The 16,858-nt window shown below is 41.7% G+C and overlaps 1 protein-coding gene across 6 annotated transcripts in view; it reads right to left on the reverse strand.

Annotated features, from left to right (window-relative positions):
• Nucleotides 1–1,941: 1,941 nt before the first annotated feature.
• The window catches only part of METTL22 (methyltransferase 22, Kin17 lysine), a 209,018-nt gene continuing 194,101 nt past the window's right edge, over nucleotides 1,942–16,858 (reverse strand). For 4 of the 6 annotated variants that reach the window (XM_083153385.1, XM_083153384.1, XM_083153382.1 and 1 more), the window contains 2 exons: nucleotides 12,520–12,685; nucleotides 8,935–9,879 (listed from right to left, as the gene is read on the reverse strand). In XM_083153385.1, the coding sequence (XP_083009511.1) occupies nucleotides 9,844–9,879; nucleotides 12,520–12,685 (202 nt within the window). In that variant the 3' untranslated portion in view covers nucleotides 8,935–9,843. Of the gene's footprint in view, nucleotides 3,868–8,934; nucleotides 9,880–12,519; nucleotides 12,686–16,858 lie in introns of those variants that run through there. The other 2 variants (XR_014450769.1, XR_014450768.1) reach the window with 2 other exon arrangements.

The following is a 16,858-nucleotide window of genomic DNA, read 5'->3' on the forward strand; positions in this document are numbered from 1 at the left end:
ACAACCACGCATGTGCATGGTATGTAGGGAGCATGTGGGAGCTGCTTGTCTGAAGGCAGCCAGCGAAGGCTAGAATTAGCAGGCTGTTCGCAGGGTTATTGAAAAGTTTCCACCCGCTGCACACAGGGGGAAAATCACTCCCCCTTACTCAGCACTTCTAAGGCCGTGGGGAGAAGGAGGCTGCTGCTGACATCAGTGTCCCTCCCCACAGCCAGGGAATGCCTGCGTTTTCTGGGGCACTCCCAGAAATCACTGCGTTACCACCCTCAAATGGTCACAGGGTTCATATAGACAGCAAAGGCTAGCCTTCGCTAGATCCGTTCATACAGATTGCTCGTGTATGCGCACAGCATACTGTGCACATGTGGTTATCTGATAACATCAGAGCTACGAATTCAAACTCCTGCGTGTAGGCCTGAATTGGGGCTTATGTGACTATCACTGTTACCCAAGGATTCCGACATGGAGCAACCAAACATCCATTGACACCTGCCAGATATTGTGTAGGTTCCTTTTTGCCCCCAAAACAGATGTGGCACATTAAGGCATACACTCCATGAGACCTCAGAAGGTGCCCTGTGGTATCTAGCACCACAGCGTTAGCAGTAGATCCTTTAAGTCTCGTAAGTCGCAAGGTGGAGCTCTGTGTTTTTTTCCAGTAAATACTATAGATGCTCCATCAGATTGAGATGTGGGAGATTTGGAGGCCATAGGAACACCTTGAACACTTTATAATGTTCCTCAAACCATTGGTGGACAGGGGTCAGCATGGACACTGACTGATCAGCGGCTATGCAGCAAGCAGTGGATTCACCATATGTTTTGTATCATAGCCAGCATTAACATTTTCAGACATTTTTGCTACTGCAGCTCTTCTATGGGACCAGATGGACTAGCCTCTGATCCCCATGCACATCAATGAGCCTTGTGTTCTATTGAACCCGTTACTGGTTCAAAAGTTTTCCTTCCTTAGATTATTAATGGTAGGTACTAATCATTGCATACTGGGAACACTGCACAGGGAATGCCATGTTGGATAGAATAATCTAGCCATCACAATTTGGCCCTTGTCAGTCACTCAGAGCCGTACGTTTGCCCATTATTCCTGTTTCCAATGCATCAACGTCAAGGTTATTTGCTGCCTAATTTATCCCACTCATTGACAGTTGCCCTAGTAAAGAAATAATACCGGTAATTATTATTAACTTCACCTGTCAGTGGCTTTAGTGTCATGGCTGATGGGTGTACACTGTATATGATACTGATCTGTGTTCAAGTATTCAATGTCCCTAATTGTGATGTGCAGCGAATCCTGTTTAGGATTCGCTGCACATTCGCCGTGTTCCTGAGGGCTGGAGCCCTCCCTTACACACTATTCAATGAGGCAGGGGCTCGCTGCCCCTGATGGCGAATGTGAACCCCTGAGCCTCAGGACAGCGGCAGGAAGGGAGATGGAAGTCTCCCTGCCTGCCCCAGAACGTATGTGGGGGGGAGGTGGGCTCCCTGGGAGCCAGGCAGCACAGGCTGCCCCTTGGGAGAGCCAGAAGGGGACTGGGTATTCACTGCACCCGATCGTGCATATGTAATGATCGGGAGCAGTGAATATATGAATATCTAATGAGCGGCTCTCGGCCCCCTGCTGGCTGCTATGTGTAAGAAAAAAAAAAATTATATAGGCGAATTGGCCTCATTGAATGCTGCCCACTGTGTTATAAATATAAATTTTTTTAAATACATTTCTTTCTAAATAATTAGAGCCTGATATTTTTTATTTATAAATATAATATGCCATAAATGATAATTTCAAAATTATATTATGAATTAACTAGCAGATAAATTGTGCCTGTGTAGATAAAACGGTGCATTTCATTCTTAAAGAAACACAAAGGACAAAAAATACTTAAATTCAAGTTCTAGAATAATATTTATTCCAATGCTTATATTACAGTAAAAACTATTCATAATATAAACAATTATTTTGCATAGCATATTTCTAAATCTTTAAATACTTCACAGATAAATAAAAACCATAAAACTCACATTAAAAACTCTGGGCCACATTTATCAAATAAATGTAATACACACTACAAACACTTTGGCTTTGCCCAGTATGCCTTGGTGGTCTACCAAATACTCAATGAGGTCCATGCCACTTCATACTTGATACAGTGTAGCCTCTGCAAACTCTTAATAAAAAGGCTTGAATAAATGATAGGTCTTTAGAGAAAGAAGTAGATTAGCAAGTGCGTGCACTTTGGTCTCCTAAGTCAGATGCAGGGGATGTTGTCTGCACCTGGGAGGAGGTGACACCTCAGTGCCATTTCTTCTGCAATGACATAAGTTGGGTGCTACAGTTTGGTGACACCATAGTGCCGGCTCTTCTGCAGTGACAGGAGTTGGGTGCTGCAGTGTGATGACACGACAGTGTCGGCTCTTCAGTAGTGACAGGAGTTAAGTGGTGCAGTGTGGTGATACCACAGTGCCAGCTCTACTGCAGTGACAGGAGTTGGGTGCTGCAGTGAGGTGACACCACAGTGCCGGCTCTTCTGTAGTGACAGGAGATGGGTGCTGCAGTGCATTGGCACCCAGTGGTGGCTGTGTGCACACACTACCCATAATAAATCAGTTTCCATGTACACTGCCCTCAGTAATAAATTTATAGTCAGCATGCTTCCCCCCAAATCCTGAAGTAAAATACTAATTAATTAGCCAGCAGTGCAGCATGTCATATGCCTCGTTAACTATAACTACCCATGCACACTGTAAAGCATTATTTTAACTTTATCCTTAAGTTGCAGTATTTTCAGAATTCTTTACCCTGGACATCAAAAGAACAAATACAGTATAAGGAGAGTAGCAAAACAAAAAAATAGAAGTATAATAATGTTAATGAGCACTAGACTAAATCAAACAGCATGTGCCTTATCTATTTCTCACAAATTGCTGACTTATTAGAACATTCAAGACCGAGTACTTGAATAATATTTCTTAATAATATTTCTTGACAATAAGAAATATATGTAACTAAGATTTGTTTTCCAAATCAAATTGAAATTATTATGTAAGTCTGTCTTTGCTACTACAATTCAAATCATTTAAAACAAAACTTACTATTTATCATTTATAGAGAAATTAAAGAAATCTTTCACTGTCCTTTCTTGTTAGAAAGCTAAAAATCCAATAAAAATGCAAGCTATGGAAGACCAAAAACAAATGACTAAAGCTTGGAAAACCAACCGCTAAACAGTAGTCTCCAGAGCACAGTATTCAGGATTTGTCCTTACATTTGTATATGAAATAATAAAAAAAAAATGTACGTAAAAAATTATTTATTTTGTTTTTAGAAAATGGGGAAGATCAATTTAAATCAAAACTTCAGAGAAGTAAGCCGCCACTCACACAGAAAGAGTAATCGCCCTTTGTAAAATAGCAAGAAAATTATGAATGGATTACCATCCACTAACAAATCCATACACAATTCATGACCCATTTAAAGGATTTTACAGATTGTGTAAATATAAGTAAGTCTGAGGCTTCCAATAATCTATGACTGAGACAGGGTGGAAATGGTCATCCCTGACGCAGATCCTCCTAAAAAATGCTTGAGCACAACTAAGTTTTTTCCACCAAACTCAGAAAACCTCAGGCCCCGCCCCCCTGTACACTGGCTTCCTGTCAATCAAACTGCGAGTGGATTACGATCCATACACATTTTTCTCACTATTTCCCCTCGCTCATGAGTGATTTGATCGATACGCATGTGCAGTTATTTCATAATTGCTCAACTTGTGAATTCTTACATTAGCGATCAACTCTGAATCAGGCCCTGTGTCCACAAGGAGGCACACTCTCAATTCTTGGAGGCTACTGTTGAATGCAAAGAGAAATCAAGAATTACCTAGCTGAGGTGGGTGTGGTATAGAAGCCCGACAGTCATTATCCCGGCTGCACGGTCTCAGACAGCGGGGAGTGGAGCGCAGCGAAGCCCCTTGCAGGCACAGTGGCTCGCTATGCTTGTCACCTATTCTATTCTCCCTCTATGGGGGCCATGGACCCCCACGAGGGAGAATAGCCGGTGGCCGCCGGGACCCCGAGTGTTGGGGTTTTAACAGTTGCGATCTCGACGTCAGGCTAATGACTGTCGGGACCCCATCTGGCACCCGCTGAGGTACACTGGTGCAAAGCCAAGGTGCTTCACAGGTATGGTGAATATGATGCTTACATATATGAGGCCCACAGAAACACATAATAAATATGCATATTTTTTAAATGGAAAAATGTAGTTAATTTTTGTAATTTGTTAAATCATTGAAATACACGCTGTATTACATGTAATAGTGTTCGTATTTGACCAGGGATGAACAAATCATTTAATTGGTTTTCTTCCATACGAACATTTGGTAAGTAGTTATGATCCTGGTACTTAGAATGATTGAATCTCTAATGGTCATCTGTAAAAGTTTCAAAACTGTAACACAAATACTGTAATACTCTTTTGTCGAAAGACACCCAGTTTTACCAGGAAACATGAGTTTGCACGTTTAGACAGTGGTATCTGCAGAGGTGTAAAAGTTTGCACTGTCTAATGAGAGTGGTGGGGAAGTGACATTTACTGCAGGAGGGAGCACAGCCAATCAGTTTCTGTTATTTATCAGTACAGTATTTTAAAATGAAAGAAGCTGATTTGTTGTTTTGGGCAACTACTGCACTTTCCCCGAGGCTTGATACATGTCTCCAAAACTGATGCCTATTCTTTCTCCGTGTATATTCAGCAAGTCAAACAAAACTAGGAACAGTCTAGTCACCTGTAAGTGTGGCAGCTAGCTCACACACTAACTACTGACTCTCTGTGACTGGATACTAATCTAAAACTAAAAACAGATCAATTCTGTGGACATGCACCTAGAAAATGAGCTTGAAAATTAAGGAGCCACACTTATGCACATAGAGTACCATCAAAGGTTCTACAGATTTTGTGGTTTGTGAAATAGCTTTCTGTTGTCCAACACCAGTAATCATTACTTATGCTTTGTACACATTCGAGGATTTTTGCTAACAATATGCACAAAATCGATATTGTTAATGATATTTGCATGCATATCATCTCATGTGTACACACTGTTTTGTTAATGATGCGTGCTTCCCATAGGCCGTTAGCAAACCCCTGTGTCATCTGTTCATGCAGTTAAATCCTGACTATGGGGGGTATTAAATCTGTGCTGATATTTCTCGACCTGGGAAATATCTGCACTCGCCTATTCAATTCTGTTGTTAACGAGAGCACTAAAGGCTGTCAGTTTTTTTTTTTAAAGTCGAATCTGTTCGGTTGGAAACGGCCGTGGTTTGTCGAATTCATGGCCGTTTTATCAGATTTCAGGACTTTCTGACACTAATTCGATATTCATATTCGGTATCCGAATTAGTGTCGGAAGCCGTTGAAATCGTCCAGGATTTCGACTGTCGGGACGTTTCAGTTGGAATCCCGGATACCCTCCTATATGGTCAACAACAGCTGTACACCGGGATGTAGCCACTGACCAATATAGTTTGTTGAACTATTTAATGTATATTTACTATATTATTTGCCAAGGAGAACAGCCAGTTCACAGGGAATTGTTGATGACATTGCATAATTCGCACTGTTGTCTAATTAGTACCCAGCTTAAGTTCTGATAGTGGGAAGCATGTAGTAAAGTAATAACAATTAACCTTTAATTAAACTGTTTTATTTCTCCAGTAATACTTCACTAACCAACTGATAGCAATCAACAAAGGTGTTGAAGAATGTCCAATGCTGACAGACCATGTAATGAACAAAATGTATAAGTTAATAACATGGTGACAAAACACATGCACTGTCAACTGCTATCTCCATAGTAACTGAGATATTAGCCTTCATGAAGCTGGACTAAAGAAATAAAATATGTTTTCTGTAACTTATAATAAACTTGTACTGATTTCACTTTGGCCCTTATTCTGGTCTGTGCGGTACGGCCCGCGTGCGGCCGTACCGCCGATGTTTTCGCTCTGCACATGCGCAGAGGTCATTCTGCGCATGTGCAGGGGAATTCGCCGCACAAAAATTTCATACGCCGCAAAGGGGGCGTATAGGGGCGTGAGGGGCTTAATACCCTCATTTCCCTATGCATACGCCCCGCGTTTCATGGGCGTTCCCATGCAAACGCGGGGCGTATGCATGGTAATGAGGCTATGACGCCAGTGATGGGGGCGGAAAGCTGACATCGCAGGATGTCAGCTCTCCGCCCCCATACAAGCTTTCACATGGACGATTGTCCGTGTGGTCTAAGCTTGCGTGAGCTGGTGGAGCGTGCGGCCCTGCCTTCGATGGTCGTCGACCATCGAATGCAGGGGGCAGCTCCCACCATGGTGGAGGCGTACGCCCCACCATTTTCATGCGGATCGCCAGCCGTCCGTGTACGGACGGCCGTGGCGATCCGTATTGTGGGCGGGGATTGGTTTGTGCGGCCGGAGCACCGTATGCGGCTCCGGCCGCACAGATCTGAATAAGGGCCTTTGTTATTACATAAGCATGCTAGGGACATACATATATATTTACTTGACTCTGTTGACTTTCCAGTGCAGTTATACATTTCTCAGTAATAATTATTTACTTATGTACAGTATGATGTTGCAAATTAATTTAGGGATGTGAAGTTAGGATTGGCATTAATAATCTGGACATAGGGAAATCGCCTACCCTAAATAGTTTAGAAAAATTGCTTTGCACACATCTCTACGTGTGTATGCCGCTTTAGTTTCAGCTATGTTGTGAGGGACAAGATTTGCTTCTGTTTGTCCACATAGTTTATAATTGGCAGTCACAAGTGCAGGTTTTGCCTAGGTACCCCAAGATATACAGAGTATACCCATGTGAACGCCCCTTGTTCCCCAACACCCCCCCCCCGTGCGAGCGACACAACGACTAAGCAAGTAGAAGCCCTGCCCAAGCGCATGTGCTTTAACATCGGTCCCCATTGCGAATTCCCCGGGGACCGAGCCAACTAGAATGAGGGCAATAGTGTAATGTGTACCCAGCTTAAAACTCCTCACTGCAAACAAAATGTTCAATATAATGTCAAATCTAGTTAAAACAATAAAATGCCATCTTGGATAAAATCTTGGATAAAATAAAAACAAAATTCTTAGAAGCAAAACAAATGCATACAAAGAGGTCTGAGGTTTTGTGGCCAAATGTTAAATACTACTTGCTTACTCTTTATACCTCCTCGCCATGGTTTGTAACCCTAAGCCCCCCCCCCCCCCCTCCCTTCACCAGGTCTTAATACTGTAAATTGCAGTCCTCAGATGAGGGGCAGAGATAAAATAATACCATTCTCATTTAACCCTCTGAGTGCCAACATCTGTGTGAGAGATGTGCAAATTATCCACTATAAATGCCAGCGTCACTCACATTTGTTATATAAATTCAAATAAAAAATGTTGTTTAAAAAAAATTATATTTCCTATATGAGGTAAACATTACAGGTCATTGTGATGAATAATCTTCTGAGGAAACCGCCAAAATTTATGTCGGAGAAACGCGTCAAGAGCTTCAGTAATTTGCTACAATAACATCAGAAATCGCCATTGGGTTTGTTACAATTACTGCCGCTATACCATCTTTTTTCAAGCCTACGTCCCGGACCCGGCAATTACCAGCTATTGACAGCGGGAGCTGAGCTGCCAAAAAGTAATACTACGGAGGAGCGGGTGAGTGCTGAGCAGCAGTGATATTAAGACTGCAACAACAAGTGTCTGCCCCCGGCTGAGTGTGAGCGGACTACTCGCAGACGCAGTTGGAAGTGAGCCGGTCTCACGCTGCGGTCTGACTAATCCTACAGCAACCCACTGTCAGCTCGTATCTCCCCGTGGCTCCCTGAAATTCAGGTTCGTTATGTCAATTGCTTTTTGAAAAAAGCATTCAATACTATCTCATTTGGCTTTTGCTACCAATCAGTAAGACTGTGTCTGATCGCTAAAACAACTGTAACTGTTTAACATCATAACAGAGACTACAGTTTAAATACATCAGATTGGAGTATTAATGACATTAATGGTATTTAAATCGGCTACATTGGATTGATGTACTATATGGACCATCTGACTGCTAACATTGATAACTAAGTGGTCACCATTTAGAGACAATGGCCCTTATTCAAGTTCGTGCGGTACGGCCCGCGTGCGGCCGTACCGCCGATGTTTTAACACTGCACATGCGCAGAGGTGAATCTGCGCATGTGCAGCCCCCTTCGCCGCAGACGGATTTCGTCCGCCGCAAAGGGGGCGGATAGGGGCGTGAGAGGCATCATGCCCTCATTTCCCTATGTGTACGCCCCGCGTTTCATGGGCGTTCCCATGCAAACGCGGGGCGTATGCATGGTAATGAGGGCATGACGCCACTCATGGGGGCGGAAAGCTGACGTCGCCGGATGTCAGCTTTCAGCCCCCATACAAGCTACCACACGGACGATTGTCCGTGTGGTCTTAGCTTGCGGGAGCTGCCGCGGCGTGCGGACCTGCCTTCGATGGTCGACGACCATCGAATGCAGGGGGCAGCTCCCACCATGGTGGAGGCGTAGCCTCCACCATTTTTATGCGGATCGCCAGCCGTCCGTGTACGGACGGCCGTGGCGATCCGTAGGGTGGGCGGGGAATGGTTTGTGCGGCCGGAGCCCCGTGTGCGGCTCTGACCGCACCAACCAGAATAAGGGCCTCTGTTCTTTATTACAATTGGTTCCAAAGTATTATTACCCTATATGGCTTTTTCTTGTGATTTTTTTTATATGTGTCATTTATCCATGTTTTGGATTTTTTATGTGATATAATAATAAATTATTATTGGTATTTACTAATAGACAGGTGTCATATGTGCGCTCTCTTAACAATATATTGTTTAAATGTGTATATACTTTGGATTTTATTGAGAGACTTAGAGGTCCTCGATTGAGAGCTGCGGGTGATACGTTTTAAAATATTAACACCGCCTAGCTAATCATTTATTGTGCGCCCGATTATCTGGTTTCTCTTTTCCCCTTCCATCTGTGGGTCAGCGGGCCGTGTGTGTAAAGTATCACACGGCTTCTGAGACACAGAGGCAGAGGAATTGACAATATCAGTGTTGTGTGTCATTATGATGAATAAAATGTTAATTTTGACACCTATTTTGACATCTGCCTAAAAAATCTGTAGTCTTCCAGACTTTCCAGGAAAGTAAATATTTGCAAAATTGACATTATTTTCCTTTTTCCAAAATGGCCTCTTATAGGTGTGCAGAACTCAAAGCTGATTTTAATCTGGGAGAACATTGTTGTTCTGATGAACCATTGTTGCAAGGTGAGGAGTGCAAATACATTTTTTTTTTACATTTTTTTTTGCATGCTGTCTACAAATATTTAAATTTTACGAAAATATAGCTTTATATATGGACACACCCCTCTCTAATCTAAATTCATCTGCATATTTTAATTCTGCCCCTTCTGCGGTGCAACATAGTTTTGCCACGGTGCGCAATGCAATGTACTTGCTCTTTTTCGCTTTGCTCCCAACTAAGAATCGGCAATACAATGTACTTGCTCTTTTTCGCTTTGCTCCCAACTAAGAATCGGCTCCACTGTGACTTGTCTGGCTTCCTTTCACATATTTCAAATATTTCAAATTTCAATTAAAATTTATCCCCAATACCTTGATGTCAATCATGGTATCCCTTTCTAGCAAATTATGTGTCATTCTCAAATCATTAGCTTTTTAACACTGTATGGAAGCTCTTCTGCATTCCAATTTTATATATTCGCATTTGTCCAAATACTTGATGACATTGTATAATCATGTATGGGATGCAGCAACAAGTTTCCATAGCTCCTATTAAAGACAAAAAGATATATTTTAGATTTAATGAATGATATCAAAATTCTTTGTTCATGCTACTTCATCTTACGTTTAAATACTGTCACCAACCATAAAAGAAATAAAATTGCCTTGTAAAAATGAAAACAAAAAACATAGGGGGGTATTCAATCCCGGCCCATTTTCATTTTGCTCGACTGTATATCGCCGGGCAGGACTCAATGTTCTGCCTGGCGATTGGCAAAAAGGAGCATGTCCGCGTAAATGGCCGTGGCTTGTCAATCTGCCTCTTCAATGCTGTTGGTCCATCGGTATTTCCCATGTCAAAAATATCAGCGTGGATTGAATATCTCTCACTTTTAGGGGGAAATATACTAAGATCGAATCAGTAAGAATGCACCCATGTGATGTGACATATATGGCCGGGACCCGTTAAATTTACATATAGCTGAACTCAGTGGATTTGCCGTTTTTACCAACAGCAACTTCATCAAAATCCAGCTGTAGGAATGATTACACCAGGGGTGTCCAAACTTTTTGACGAGGGCCATATTTGGTAAGGTGTAAATGTGTGGGGGCCGACCATTCAGGCTGACATTCTTTGAATCATTAATCACATCAGAATGGTCCCCCACTCTGCCCCCATTCACTCTATGTCCCCCAGCCTGCCCCCCTTCTCTTAATGTCCATCAGTGCCTCCATTCATTGTATGTCCCCAAGCCTGACCCTCCTTCACTGTATGACTCCCATTCACTATGTACCCCACTTTGCCCCCATTCACTGTATGTCCCCCAGCCTAACCCTGCTCCTCCTTCTCTGAATGGCCATCACTGCCTCCATGCACTGTATTTCCCCCAGCCTGACCCTCCTTCACTGTATGTCCCCCACTCTGCCCCCTCCCTTCTCTGTATGTTTCCCAGCCCCTTGTGTGAGCCAGAGGAAGGAGAGGCAAAGCAGGCACTGCAAGGACAGGAGTGGCTGGGGCTCCCGCTGCTGCCCTCCACCACTCTGCATGTTACGGGAGCAAGCTTCCCCCTTGCTGTCCCCCTCCCCAAACACTGCTGTCACTGTGATTGAGGAGTAGGGTGATATACGATTGCAGCAGCAGGGGTAGGACACCAAAAACATCTGACTGTGGTGGCCGGCACCTCCTCACTTCAGCAGACAGCAAGGTAAAGGTGCGCTCGCCGGAGCCCCACCTTTAGTGTCCTGTGCTGTGCTTCCAATATCTGATGCTCTGCCCACTTCCAGCTGGAGGTTGAGGGCCGCTTGAAATGACAGCACAGGCCGCAATTGGCCCCCGGGCTTGACTTTGGACACCATTGATAGAACTTGGCCATATATGGCCATAGAGTTCTATCTGATCAGCAAATTTACAATAATTCGTACTTCTGAATTTGGCTATGAATTCAGCCATAAATAGGGCTGGAAAATAGACCTTATTTTCCAGGCGTATTTGGCTGAAGCCTGCAAGGATCAGTCAGATCCGTGCGATGCTTCTCAGTGTAAAAATACCACCATTTATAACCAGCCCTGGGCTCATTGAGCCGGTCCTGGCTGCAGAAATACAGGGAGGAAAAAAAGCTGGGGTCCCCCTGTATTTCTATAACTAGCACCAGGCTCTTGGCCCAGTCCTGGTTCCTAAAATACAGGGACAAAAGGTTGCCCCATATTTTGGAAACCAGCACCAGGCTCAAACAGCTAGCAGTCACAGTCAGGGAACACTTTTTACATAAGGTCCCCCGAGGCCAATAAAGCCCCCCTCCTCCGGGGGAACCAAGGCCCAGGCTGAAGTATGGGGCTGTCCTCACCAGCCCTGGTCTGTGGGATGGTAGTAAAAAGTGTACAAATAAAAATAAAAGTATTGCTTTTTGCTGTGAAACTACAAGTCTCAAGCAAGCCTCCCACGCATGCAGGGACTTGGAGAACCACAACTCCCAGCTTACAGGTATCAATGGGCCTGCTAATTCTTGTAGGTCCACCACAGAATGCATACCTGAAAAAAAAACCACACACAGTGTATTAAAGTATAAGTTTAATAAATACTACATATACACATACATACATACTTTTCTATAGGGTCACCGTAGGCCTGTCCTCTTCTCCAGGAGAATACATAGGGTACCTGTGAAAAGAACGTATACTCACCATCCTATCCTGCATAGATCGGGTCCTCTTCATTCCATATGTACAGTAGGTATCCAGAATTAAAATAAATAAATAAACTCACCCGTCTCCAGCGCACTTGCAGCTCCTCCCCAAAAATTAGTGAATCTCCGGTGACGTGAGGCTCTGGGGGAGCTCCGCACTTGATTGTCTCTACGCGGCTCCATAGAGCCCATGTTATGAATTTAACAGTGTCCAATTTGGGACAGTGTCCAATTAGCCGGAATGTCCCACTGTAATTGTCACAGTCGGGAGGTATGTGACTACAGATGGAGCTGCACTTATCCAGCCTGTCAGTGTCACATCTCGGCGCGCCACTTGCCAAATCTCATAAACACACACACACACTCGTACTCATTGGTTACAAAAGTATATGCCTAATATTTTAAGCATTGAAAAAAAGACATTGCACATAATATGACAACTCCATATGTAATATAACAGTGGCTTTATGTCTCTATCTTCTCCACTGGAGCATACATAACTTACCAAGTGTTCTCGCTCGTAGCTGAAGAATTGTGGAAATACCGGTTTGATTTCCATTGCTGTCCATTTTAGTTTTCCATTACTGCCGCTCTCAAAATTATTTAAGCAATTTCGAAAATGATTGTATGCATCACATGTAATGTCCATATGTCTTAGGGTAAAGTTAAACCTAATAATAGAAACATAAACAAACAAATAATTACATTTACATATCATTTTCATCCTCTTAATTTGGCACCGTTTTCATTTAGTCCTGCTGTGTTTGGACTTTAAAGTTACTATATTAGACATTATAGTACACAAGTTAATAACCATTTATGAAATGATGAGAAAATGACATGCTGGAACGTAGAGATGATAGTTTTCCAAGTAGGCTGATGGATAGCATGGGACAACTGCTTGATATGTATTTCCAATTGTTTCTTTATTTTTAGGTTTGCTTCTTTAAAAAACAATAAACCTGATCCAATTGGCTTGGACATTATTGGTTCTGGATCCATCAGAGCTGTGTTTCCTAAGGTCTGGGTCTTACATACGATTGGCCACCCCGTTGAGTTTGACAATTTTTCACTCTCCCTCTGTGTAAAAGGTCTTTCTATCCTCATGGCATCTTTATTCATCCCCTTTGTGTGCGAACATCCCTCTGTCTTCCTCCTGTCTGAAAACTTCACTCCCACTGTACTATAGTTATTATGATCATTTCATTATGGTTTTACTAGCACTTAAATTTAAACATAAAGAATTTAAAAAGAAACAAAGCACTGGCTTAATTAAAATAAGATAAAATTCTATGGTTATCACACAATTATTATGGCAAGCAGATATTAAACAATAAATAAGAAACATTTATTTAGACACCTAGAAATAAAAATACACTAAAAGTAATAATCATAAAAATGTATGTATCCACTGGAGTGAAACAAAAGTTATTTTCACTATAAGTTTATGACAGCGCAATACTTACGAATGACTGGTATTTAAAATTAGCAAAACATTATACAGTACATGTATTAGCTGCGCTATACAGAAGGTGCTAAAAGTAGATTCACTTTAGGGCTAATATTTCTATTGGGGTCTATTAAATTACATTTATGTTCCCATTCGAAAAACTCAATATCATGTGGGGGAAATAGAATTTTGTATACCATGGTTTGGTAAGAGTAAGGGTGGTATTCGATCTGGGATTCAGACTGTCGGAACGTCCCGACAGTCAGAATCCCGGCCCATTTTGGCCCAGCTCGACAGGTGGAATTAAATTTTCCACCTGTCGACTGTTATAAAGTGGGCTTGTCAGCGCAAACGGCCGCATATTGTTGAAAAACGTTTGCTTAAAAAAAACAAAAAACAGATCGGACTGGTTTAAAAGTCAGATCTGTTTTGTCGAATTCCGCCTTCAATGCTGTCGGAAATGGCAGCATTGAATAGGCGTGGGCAGAAATAGCGCAGGGGATTAAATACCCACAAGGCTCAGATGGAAAAAAAAATCTGATATTGTGATATCCGCCCGATTCTGATTATCAGGCTATTCTATTACAGGCCGCTTTCTTTGACTGAAAAATGTGCTCCCGAAAAACATGGGATCTGCATTAAGTTTCAGGACCCATGTGTTATCGCAGGTCCAAAGTGTTGTTTGTAGCAAATTATGCTTGCCGTCATAATAATGATTATTGGGGGATTAGTTATAAAGCCGACTGTCAAATTACATTACTTCACATTATTAACATGCCGGCATAGTGAATTGTCCCTGCACTTTCTCGGTTCCACATTCTATTTGTTGAACTTGTAACTACATACCTCGAGCAAGATGCTCCAAGCTTCAAAATGTGATAAAGTGGAGAGTGATAAATCAGCTCCTAATTGTCATGTTACAGGCTGGGTTTGGAAAATGGCAGTCAGGATCTGGTTGGCTTGTGGTTTATCACTCTTCATTTATCATTTTTTGAAGTACATCTTGCCCCTTGTGTTATCATTTATATTTAGAACTATTAAACTAATAAATAATAAATGGAAAAATAAAATGGAATTAATTCAAACAGTTATCTGGCCTTGTGTATATAATTGTGTATATTATTGTTCATCCTGCAGACAAGGGTGGTACGGTTGTCCAGGATTTTTCTGTATATAAAGCAGAAATTGTCCATCAATTATCTTACATATCTGTACACCAACCAGTGCCTAAGAAACCTACTAAGGGTAAGATATATTTTATGCCACGTACGTTTTTTTTTCATTTGAACTGGTTCCAGGGAACAATTTACAGATTTGATGTACACGTACAATATATTAGGCAGTCCTATTAAATTCTCATACTGTTTTTTGACCCAAATGTCAACACTGTCAACAAAGGCGGTACTTCATGCCCTACCATCCACTAGGGCGTGGTGGGAGAATAAAATAGTGTGCCGAGCGTAGCGAGGCACTCTGCCCGAAGCATCGCGAGCGAAGTGAGCGATGCACTTCAAACTGTGTCCATTCGACAGTGTTGACATTCGGGTCAAAAACAGTGAAAAAACCCATGTCGACCTTTTGACTGTCTACCTAATGCTTGTGTCAACCTAATGTCCATTCGACATAGACCCATGTCGACCTAGACCAATGTCGACCTATTGGTGTCGACCCAATGCTTGTCAACCTAGTTGTTGTAGACCAAACGATCCACACCCCCTAGAAGATAGTGAAATGTAAGAGTACAATTATTATAAAGCATAATACAAATTCAGCAGCTCATTCGAGAAGTTTAGGAGAGTGATTTTAGAAGCTAATCATTTAAAGGGTTCTGTTATTTTTAAACCAAGGTCACATCATCCTGTGCCAGCACCTTCTGTTGTGTTCCTCTATCTACATTGCTACATAGTGCTATTAACACCTCTGGAAGCGATAGGGCCACTGTGATTGCAGTTTACTTGTCCAATACGGGGAAATAGTCCCCTCATTGCCTGGTAGCCGTTGTCCACAGACACATACATGACCTCTAAACAAGCTGCACCACCAGAATACCCAAGGAGTGCTCAGTGAGTGTGTTTTCTTCCCCCACTATAAAGGATATATACTATATTGATAATCTTATTACTAACAAAACTGTTACTTTCACATGATGAAAAAGAATAAGGAGGTAGAGCTTAACGCTGACCCTTCAAAGTTCTGGATCATTATGTGGTAAATTGTCCATTCACCTAATAAGGCTACTTTTACAACACTGGACTTTACTATATTAATTTATATTGGCTATTGAACGGTTAAATGTATGATCTGTGACTGTTATTATAGGTCTTTCTTAATAAATATTGATTTATGCTAAATGTGTGCTTTTTCCTGATACCTATTATTAAATGAAGAGTCTGAGAGAAATGTTAATAAATCCCATGTGAAACAGTAGTTTAACCCCTTCCCGCCGCAGCCTGTTTTTGCCTTCCTGACAGAGCCCTTTTTTTCAAATCTTACAGGTATCACTTAAGTGGGGATAACTTTTTTTTGCTTTTACTTATCCCAGTGATTTTGAGATTGTTTTCTTGTGACACATTGTACTTCAAGTTAGTGGTAAATTTGGGTCGATACAGTCTGTGGTTTTTTGTGAAAAATACCAAAATGTCGTAAAAAAATGGAAAATTTAGCAATTTTCAAAATGTTAAATTTTCTGCTTGTGAGACAAATAATCATACCACTCAAAATAGTTAATAACTAACATAGACCATATGTCTACTTTATGTTGCCATCATTATTTCAACCTCCTTTTAATTTTTTTGGACACTAGGAGGCTTAAAATATGAATAGCAAATTCTCAAATTTTCAAGAAAATTTCAAACACTGATTTTTTTAGGGACCAGTTCAGTTCTGATGTGACTTTGAGGGACTTGTATGTGAGACACCCCCATAAATGATGCCATTTCAAAAACTGCACCCCTCACAGTATTCAAAACAGCATTTTGGAAGTTTGTTAACCCTTTAGGTGTTTCACAGGAATTAAAACAAAGTGTAGGTGAAATTTCAAAATTTCATTTTTTTTGCAGATTTTCAATTTAAATACATTTTTCTAAGGAACACAGTACATTTTACTAGAGAAATGTGACTAAAAATTGATTCCCCCAATTCTTTTGTTTTCATAAATATCCTATATGTGGCCCTAGTGTGCACGTTGACCAAACCACAGGCTTTGGAGCACCTACTTGATTTTGGAGCCTCCTTTTTATGAGATTATTTTTTAGGCACCATGTAGGTTTCTCGGCACCATAAGATGCTAAAAGTTAGGAACCCCCCCACAAGTGACCCCATTTTGCAAACTACACCCCTCAGGGAATTCATCTAGGGGTATAATGTACATTTCAAACCCCCAGGGGTTTCACCA

Source organism: Crinia signifera, chromosome 7, assembly GCF_055691185.1.
Source record: "Crinia signifera chromosome 7, ASM5569118v1, whole genome shotgun sequence".
NCBI classification, from domain to species: Eukaryota; Metazoa; Chordata; class Amphibia; order Anura; family Myobatrachidae; genus Crinia; species Crinia signifera.